The 10,048-nt window shown below is 33.8% G+C and overlaps 1 protein-coding gene across 1 annotated transcript in view; it reads left to right on the forward strand.

The window, feature by feature from the left end:
- The window catches only part of LOC135224517 (uncharacterized), a 10,566-nt gene extending 1,299 nt beyond the window's left edge, over nt 1–9,267 (forward strand). Inside the window, exons 2-6 of the mRNA XM_064221031.1 lie at nt 4,068–4,198; nt 4,951–5,181; nt 6,724–6,990; nt 8,520–8,681; nt 8,866–9,267. Of these exons, the coding sequence (XP_064077101.1) occupies nt 4,068–4,198; nt 4,951–5,181; nt 6,724–6,990; nt 8,520–8,681; nt 8,866–9,039 (965 nt within the window). The 3' untranslated portion in view covers nt 9,040–9,267. The remainder of the gene's footprint in view (nt 1–4,067; nt 4,199–4,950; nt 5,182–6,723; nt 6,991–8,519; nt 8,682–8,865) is intronic.
- The last annotated feature ends 781 nt before the right edge of the window (nt 9,268–10,048 follow it).

The raw sequence follows: 10,048 nt of genomic DNA on the forward strand, positions 1-10,048 counted from the left end.
TGTCTATTTAATCAAATGTTGTTTAATTAAGTGGGATTACATAAGTAAGGCCCAACCGGCTCACCTTTACTGTTAAGAGTTAATAATCATAGGAATCTATGAAGTCATGAAAATTTTAAGTATGTTATTTATCGCAACAAATCCGAGTATGAACGCTTTAAGTGACATAACTATAGATATGCTAACATCATTATTCTTATTGTCAATGATTACAGAAATAGAGCAGATGTAGAAAACTCCTACATTATAAAATTGAAAATTACTTATCCTTATGGGCTTAAAGATTGGGTTAAGAATAGTTCAGTGACCTCAATAACCAATAAGAGGGAGACTAATAACATGCTCTGAATAAAAGTAATCTGATAAGGTTTGTTAAAGGTACGGTTTTGGGATTAACTGAATCACCGCATTCAATCCTTCGCCTGGAGTTTTAGAGAAACTCTCAACCAGGCAAAAGCTGCAATGAATACTAAGGAAAAGAAGTTTTTTTTTTTTCTAACGGTCTTATATATTCTGAATATTGAATGTTAACACGGACAGTGTTTCTCATTATTTTGAAAATTTTCGCTTTTGAAGACGTTCAGAGTAATTGCGCAGTTGCCAATACAGATTCACCTTGGTCTTTTCGAAAGATGAAAATAGTGGTCTTGTTTCTGGATGTGTAGGTATATATATATATATATATTATATATATATATATATATATATATATATATAATATATATATATATATATATATATATATATATATACTATGTGTGTGCGTGTGTGTATGTGTCTTCCAGAGAGAGAGAGAGAGAGAGAGAGAGAGAGAGAGAGAGAGAGAGAGAACAGAATAAAATTCTATGTTAATATATAATTCCGTCGTGAATTGCAACGATTATTTCGTAATTGAAAACACCTGAAACAGTCTTCGTGCTTCCCTCTCTCTTGCCAGAAAGAACTCGGCAATAATTTCAGTTCGAGCGCCGGCATAAGTTGAATGCTTAATTAATAATTAGGTCGTAAAAGCTTTCGTAGTTAGTTGGTAAATGGATAGGTATTATATCTTATAATGGCTAATGGATAAGAGAATAACCGAGACTTTTTTTTTATGAGTGCATTATCATCATCCAGTCCATTATAGTTTACTCTCCCCCATTATAGTTAATGGACCGATCCATTAATGCCCTGATGTGCCGATACCATCGGGAAAAAATGACGCAAGGTGAGGCAAGACACATCAATCACGTTGTCTTGAAAAAGGAAAATACTCGCTATAGACTGAGTGAATTGGCGGGTTACCTTCGAAATGTGTGTGGGCGCTTTTTTTTTGCGTCCTTTGATCTAGGTTCATATATATATATATATATATATATATATATATATATATATATAATATATATATATATATATATATATATATATTTGTTATATTGTTATATAGCGCGTGTCTGTGTCTGTGACTTGTACGAAAACAAACTGAAACGCTCTGTGCATGTGTTTTTATTTACAGGGACAGTGTATAATTTGGTTACTCGAAAATTTCGTTTTTTTTTTTTTTTTTTTTTTTTTTTTTTTTATTTTTTTTTTTTTTTTTTTTAGGTACAGCGTCTCAAGGTTATATATTTTCCGTTTAAGTTTTTTTTATATATCCTTTTTAGTGTAGAACCCTTAATGTAGGGATAACAGTGGGAAAGTAGTGTAGATTGTGTGTGTGTGTCTGTGTGTGTGTGTCACTGTGTGTCACATTATGTATACTCATTCCCATGTGCGTAATTGTTTTCAGGTTGGGCTTGCGTATGTGTACAGGACTGTGAATCCTGTGTGTGAATGTCTTGACGTATACTGTCAATTTGGCCCTCACGAAAATTGAGTGGTTCTAAGGCTTTGTTGTTCTGCGTTTTGGGAGTTTGTGCATCACATGTTTGTTTTTGTTTGTTTTCCCACTTCTATTAATGTGCTTTCGGTCCATATCTGGGCACGTTCATAGGGCAGAAATGCCATATGTATACGCTTTTATTTGTATCCGCATCGTTAGGTTGGCATTTACGGGAAAAAAAAAAAAATTCTTAAACTAGTACATCATAAAGATAAGAAAAAACAAGAAGAGTTCCCTGAATCAAATCTCCATATATTTGTGGAATATTGAATTGTTTCTGCGTGTTCTCGCACGTCATGTACACCAATGTAATGCAAAATGATACTGTTTAGGAATGTAGCTGCGAAGTACAAGGAGAGAGAAGGGTCAATTATGTAATATATATATATATATATATATATCTATATATATATATATATATATATATATATATATATATGTATATAATGTACATACATTTATATATATACAGATATTTTGATTGATGATATCCTGATGCTGCTTTGGCGACCTTTAACCTCAATCGTATAGCTGTTTTTTTTATAGAAAACAAACTGTATACGCATATATACACACATAAACACACACACACACATATATATATATATATATATATATATATTATATATATGTGTATGTATATATATATATAATATTAATAATATATAGCTATATCTATATATAATATACAAACATTATTTTGAGTTTAGGCAACAGTGAAAATTCCACGCCCATAATTCCTTGATCCAAGGATGTTTTGTTTCGTTTTGCCTCCATGACTTCCAGGATCACGATTATTCCTTAAAAGATCCTTAACCCAGTCACTATTTCACCCTTAAGGAAGCATTTTCAGTGCAGGACTTTTTCCCCAGTGTGACCGAAGCATATCATGACTTCACAAAGTCTTCGTTGTTAAAAGATGACTTTTAACCTTTTAAAGGTGATTTTATCCTTCCATACCAATTTTTTTTAAAGACTTTATCCTTTTAAAAGAGATTCTGTCCTTTCTTACGAAGTTTTTAAAGAAGAATATCCTTTAAAGAGGATTTTATCCTTTACAATTTTGCTTAGAAGACTTTATCCTTTAAAGAGGATTTTGTCCTTTACAATTTTCTTAAAGAAGACTTTATCCTTTTAAAAAGGATTTTGTCTTTATTACGAATATTTAAAAAAAAACTATTCTTTTCAAGAGGTTTTTGTCTTTTTAAGAATATTTTAATGAAGGCTATATCCTTTTAAAGGAAAGAAGACTTTATCCTTTACAAGATGATTTTGTACTTTACAAATTTTTTTTAAAGAAGACTTTATCCTTTTAAAGGGAATTTTGTCATTTACAAAATTTTTAAAAAAGGCTTTATCTATTTAAAGAGGATTTTGTCCTTACGACTTTTTTTAAAAAAAGACTTTATTCTGTTAAAGAGCATTTTGTTTTGATTATAAATATTTTTTTTTTAAATGTAAACTTTTAAAGAGGATGTTGTCCTTTACAAAATTCTTAAAGAAGATTTTATCTCATTAAAGAGGATTTTGTCTTACGTTATTTTAAAGAAAGCTTTATTCTGTTAAATAAGATTTTGTCTTTATTACAAATATTTTATAGAAGACTTTATCCCTTTCAAGAGGATTTTGTCCTTTACAAATTTTATAAAGAAGACTTTATCCCTTTAAAGAGGATTTTTTCCTTTCTTACGAATTTTTTAAAGAAGACTTTATCCCTTTAAAGAGGATTTTGTCTTTATTATAAATAATTTTTAAAGAAGATTTTACTCTTTTAAAGAGTATTGTGTCCTTTACAAATTCTTTAAAGAAAACTTTATCCATTTTAAGGGGATTTTGACTTTATTACGAATATTTTAAAGAAAACTTTATCCTTTTAAGGATTTTGTCCTTTCTTACAAATTTTTTAAAGAAGACTTTATCCCTTTCAAGAAGATTTTGTCTTTATTATGACTATCTTAAAGAAAAATTTATCGGTTTAGAGAGAATTTTGTCTTTATTACGAAGATTTTAAAGAAAACTATTTTTTAAAGAGCATTTTGGCTTTATTACACATATTTCAAAGAAAACTTTATCCTTTTAAAGTGGATTCTGTCTTTTTTCTTTCATTCTTTACTAAATTTGAGTAAAAAATAGTGACATTTATTTGTTGTAGTGACCTTAAACTTAAGAATCCATGTTTGCGTTTTCCGCCGGCATGTCATCGCAGTGGGATGGCTGGCCTACCTCATGCTGGGGGGGTCGTGGCGCCGGTATACCATCATGCTTGTCGCCTTCTGCCTGATCAGCCTGTTTATCGTGGACGAGGGTAAGAAGATGGTCACGCTGCGTCATCTGTCGGTGAGTGACTCGTTATAGGTATGTTTTCCTGTCATGTCTAGTTTTAGTATTTTTCGGGTCGCTGGTTACTTTTCGTGGTTGTGTTGATTTTTTAAAAGTTTTAGACGTTATTCAGATGAAGATAAATGTCTCTCTCTCTCTCTCTCTCTCTCTCTTCTCTCTCTCTCTCTCTCTCTCTGTGATATATATTAAATCTGAAATGTTATTCAGATGAGAATATGTTTCTGTCGATAATACTCTCTCTCTCTCTCTCTCTCTCTCTCTCTCTCTCTCTCTCTCTCTCTCTCATATGAAATCTTAAAAATTATTTTCATGAAGAAATATTGCCGTTGATAACAGTCTCTCTCTCTCTCTCTCTCTCTCTCTCTCTCTCTCTCATTCAGATGAAGATTTATTTTCTATAATATATGAAATGCATGAAAAGTGGACACCACTTTTCATGCATTATCTTCACTGTTTTTTTACATTCTTTGGCTAATTACTTACCAGATGATTAGGAAATGTGGAAAAAAAAATTAATATAATTTTATGTGTAAAAAAATACGGTGCATCTTTCTTATGTCTATTTGAGTGTCTGTCGCTTTTTCATTCACATTATATGTCCCTCTGCATTATCGGTTATAGAGAGAGAGTTTGTATATACCGTAAAGACATAAACGGTGTATGTATATGTATAAATGTGTGTGTGTATGTGTTGGCTTAAAGCAGTTTTTTTATTGATTTTTTTTTTAAATTTATTTCCATGGATACAGCCAGCGCCATTTCCACCACCCGTAACTTTCGTGCACTCTCCGGACAACCCTCTCATCACGCCCTTGGACGCCTGTTCCGTCGAAGCAGCCTCCGCAGGGATTGAGAAGGGCCAGATGAATCGCAGGGTCTACGTATACTTGTGGAAGGAGACGATAACCCCTGCCGATGAATGGGCCAACTGGATGCTTCGGCTGCCCATGATTCAGGTCACTAATATGGATTTGCCCAGTGTAAGTTTCCAGGTCACTTATATGAATCCAGTTCAAGTTTCCAGACTACTTACGCGGTTCTACCAAAAGTGTTCAGGACACTTAGATGTAAGTTTTAGGGTCACCTTGATAAATCTACCTAAAGTAAGTTTTATGGTCACCTAGATGGATCTACTTAAAGTAAGTTTTATGGTCACCTAGATGGATCTACTTAAAGTAAGTTTTATGGTCACCTAGATGGATCTACTTAAAGTAATTTTGTTTTATGGTCACCTAGATGGATCTACTTAAAGTAAGTTTTATGTTCACCTAGATGGATCTACTTAAAGTAAGTTTTATGGTCACCTAGATGGATCTGCCTAAAGTCAGTTTTATAGTCACCTAGATGGATCTACCTAAAGTGAGTTTTATGGTCACCTAGATGGATCTACCTAAAGTAAGTTTTATGGTCACCTAGATGGATCTACCTAAAGTAAGTTTTATGGTCACCTAGATGGATGTACCTAAAGTAAGTTTTATGGTCACCTAGATGGATCTACCTGTAACTAGTAGTTTTAATTTTGGCACCTAGATGGAAATCTTTTTTTTTACCTAGAGGTATGTCACCTAGATGGATGTAACTAGTAGTTTTATTTGGTCCACCCCTAGATGGATGTAAACTAGTAGTGTTTTTAGGTCACCTAGATGGATCTACCGAAAGCAAGTTCACACACACTATATATTGTATATGGTATATTATATGTATATATAGGCTATATATATATATATCTATATCTATATAATATTATATATATATATATTAGTATATATGACTTATACCTATATACGTATTGACTGAAAATAGAGAAATTTGGAGTAATATCCAGAGCAAAGACGATCAATAGTCACAGCGGCATGCCAAATGTTATGTATAGACATGATTGATTTCACTATTCGTAGCAAGCCTGATTTTAAACTATATGCATATATATATATATATATATATATATATATATATATATATATATATATATATATATATATATATATATATATATAGTATATATATATATATACATATATATGTGTGTGTATGTATGTTGTTAAAATGTTCCAAAAATGGACGCTAAAAACCTGTAGCATATCTAATTAGAATATAAATGATATCTACAGTGTTAATCACGGACACGCATTAGCTTACAAGGGAAATCACTATTGTTCTATTTTCTTCATCCCCAAGTTCTGTGAAGAATATATTAGTTCATATTTCACTGTACCTTAGCAAACGCTTGTTTTTCCAATGCGTCTCTAGGAAGATTAAATTGGTCTACAGAAAAATGAAAATAGTTTATGTTGATTTAAGAAACTTGAGTAATATTCGACTTAAAATTAAAATTCGTAAGGTAGCCTTGTAAATGGAATACTTTTCACGTTTTATTGCCAGGCAAATCCATAATCTTTTTGATGGTACTCAACAAGTTTTGTCCCCCGTTGTTACTTTCTTATCCATTGATCCCTAAATTTTTTGGATCAGAGTTTCTTCCTCTCCGAAAGTGTACTTGTGATTTCCTCTTCCCAAAACAGCTCGTCAGTGGACCACTCTCCGCCTCCCTGAAGAAAGCGGCCTTCATGAGTACCTGGCAGAAGTGGTTGGCCGCTCGTCTCGGTATCCTCTGGAAATATGGTGGTGTCTCCATGTCTTTTGGATCCATCATGACGAAGGCCCTACACGTGGAGTTCACGGGACCCCATACTGGTATTATAGTGGAGGGAGAGAATCAATTGTTGGACCCTGTTTTGCTGGCTACGCCCCCGCATCACCCTGCCATCGCTGTTTTGGCTGCGTACCTTGTGAGTGACCTTGTCCTGACGGGACACTATCTTAAATGAACAGTTTTTCTGCAGAAATTACCATTTACTACTGAGCCAAAAAGCTCGTTCTTTCTTACAGAAATAACAGACGTTCGATCATTTTCTTGCGAAGGTGAAGACTGTTGCCAAAGCAACGCCGAAAGAATAAGTGACTGGAATCGAGTATAGAATTTAGGCCAAAGGCCTAGCGATGGGAATTATGGGGTCATTCAGCGTTGAAAGGGAAATAGAAAGTAAAAAGGTTTTAAAGTTATAACAGGAGGAAAACCTCGCAGTTGCACTATAAAACAGTCGTTAGGAGAGGGTGGAAAGTATGGCGGTAGAAAAAGAATATGAACCGGAAGTACAGTAAAAAGAAATGAAAGGGCTTGCAGCTAGGGGCAGAAGGGACGCTGCAAAAAACTTAATTAATGCCTACAGTGCACCCCGTGAAGTGCACTGACGGCACCATCTCCCTACGGGGAAGAATGATTGATTATTGTGTGAATTCTGAATCATCCGCTTTTCCGTCATTTTTCTATAAGACATATTTAGAAGATAACTTGCTTACAGTCATTTGCCTGTTTTTCCATCATTCATTTGATTCCAGAAAAATTACAAGAAATGTCACCAATTTTAATGGTCATTTGAACTTCTCTTACCATTTGGCTATTAGTACCTTTTCTTACCATTTGGCTATTAGTCACTGAGCAATAGGACATGTTAAGAGGATAGCTTTATTCTGGTTATTCATCTGTTACTCCTTGTCACAGCGAGTTTTTCAGGACTTGATGAATGTTATGAAGTTCGAGTTATGGGTTTGTAATAGTTTCAGGTGTTCTCTCGTCTTTACCTTGCTTTCATTTTGCAAGGGTCAAAATGGTTATGGAATCTCTCTCTCTCTCTCTCTCTCTCTCTCTCTCTCTCTCTCTCTCTCTCTCTCTCTCTCTCTCTCTCTCTCTCTCTCTTCATCTTCGCATTCTTAATTGGGAGCTGATGTAGGGTGGGGAGACAAGGGTAAGTGTGAGAAATCTTAACCTTTCCTAGAATGCCGCGTCCTGACCTACCCAGACCTTACCTTCCTAACCTAATTTAGGGCGTCGTGCCCTGACCTGACGAGGGGGATGCCTGGATAATCCCCCACCCCCACAAGTAGCACAGAATATCACTCTCTCCCTACGCTGCATACTGCCCCTTAAATGTTTCTTGATTTCTTATGTAATATTTCGGCCTTTTGATTATAAATTAATTACGAGCACCACAGCTTTAAAAAATGACGCTTTGAGAATGCTATAGAACCGAAATGTGATATATCCATGAAGGACAAGCCGAAACGGCTTACATTTGAGTCTTTTTTTTTTTTTTTTTGAAATTCCATCTGATACAAGTGACGAAATAGAATTAGCAATTGACCGGTAAAGTAGCCAGTTATGAACTCATAACTAAACTTGAACATTTAAATTGATATGTTACTTTTCACAGCCTATCCAGCTTCAGTATCTCGATCTAATTATGCAGATTATTTCCAGGTTAATGACACCAGCAGTGCAAACAGGGACACTGAGGCCACTCTTGGACAACTCCTGACAAAAGCCTTTTTGAACGGTTGTGGAGTCGACAGGCTAACACGTCTGCCTAGTTCGAGTTGCCGCACGTTCAACTTCATCGCCAGAAACAAAACGTTCTCGATTGTAAGAGTCTACCGGGTAAAAACAAATTTAATAGACAAGTAGCAGAATCCCAGTGCACACCTCACACATAACAATGAAATATCAGTAACTTTTAGATTAACTTGGTGTAGCAACTCACGAAAATACTTTATTGACTTCTTAGTTGAAATGTCATGACATCACCTAACGGATAGTCCGTTTCCAGGAGAAAGATGCTGGACATCCAGAAGATGCTCTTCTCATCAGGTATCCCGAGGAACTTTACACCTTCAGAGATGATAAGCGCTTTCTGAGATACTTCCAAGCCAACCATCTCGAACGGTTCTGCCCAATTACTGCTCGACACCTGGAAATGAGGGTGGTGGCCGAGGGCATTTGAGAAGGATAGTCTTCACGGATGTCGAATTCGTAGCTCCGGAAATTTACAAATGATTGATGAACGAAAAACAAGTGCTTGTATCGAGACGCAGATCCAATGAGGATTTGAGATAATAGTAACATGTCTGTATTTCTTTGGGTACACTGTTCATGTTTGAATTTCTGATACAACTTAGATGGCTTATTTTGGAAGAAACATTATTCGAAATTATTCATACATTCCTCATATATATATATATATTTATATATATATATATCATATACTATATATATCTATATATAGTATATGCTATATATATATATATATAGATATATGTATATATGGAATAATTTCGACTAAATTATATATATAAATATATATATATATTATATATTATATAAGATAATATAAATATAGATATATTATACATATAATATAATATATATATATATATTTATTTATATATATATATATATATAATATAGTATATTATATTATACATAATATATGTATATATATGTACGAAATGTGTGTCAAAAAATTTAAAATGACAACGTATTGCTTGCCCAGCAGTTACTCATATACGACTTTTACACCATAAAACTTGACATGAACGATTTGGAAATAGTATTGATTAAGGAATGTGACTCCTGTTAAGCATTTTTTTTTCAACTAATGCTTTATCTGCATATGTATGTCGACTTCACGACCTTTTCATTTCCCTATAAAACATTTCGATTGTAGGCGTAGAGGCAAGCTATACAGATGCATCAGATGCGTCCATGTTGGTGTTTCTGACATGACCATTTAATTGTGTAAAAACTTTGGTAGAATTGTGAAGACCATAGAGTTTTAGCTATATTAACGATTGAAATTTGATTTCTTATACTTTAATCATTAGTCTGTATTTTCAGTGTTTCAAATAAAAAAAATGAAACACTAAATACGAACAATAATGTCAAAATGTTATTACCGAGTGCTGTGACCAGGTAGTGCCTTATCTTCAACCATCTTCATCCTTACCTGTAGA

Source organism: Macrobrachium nipponense, chromosome 11, assembly GCF_015104395.2.
Source record: "Macrobrachium nipponense isolate FS-2020 chromosome 11, ASM1510439v2, whole genome shotgun sequence".
In the NCBI taxonomy this organism is placed as follows: domain Eukaryota; kingdom Metazoa; phylum Arthropoda; class Malacostraca; order Decapoda; family Palaemonidae; genus Macrobrachium; species Macrobrachium nipponense.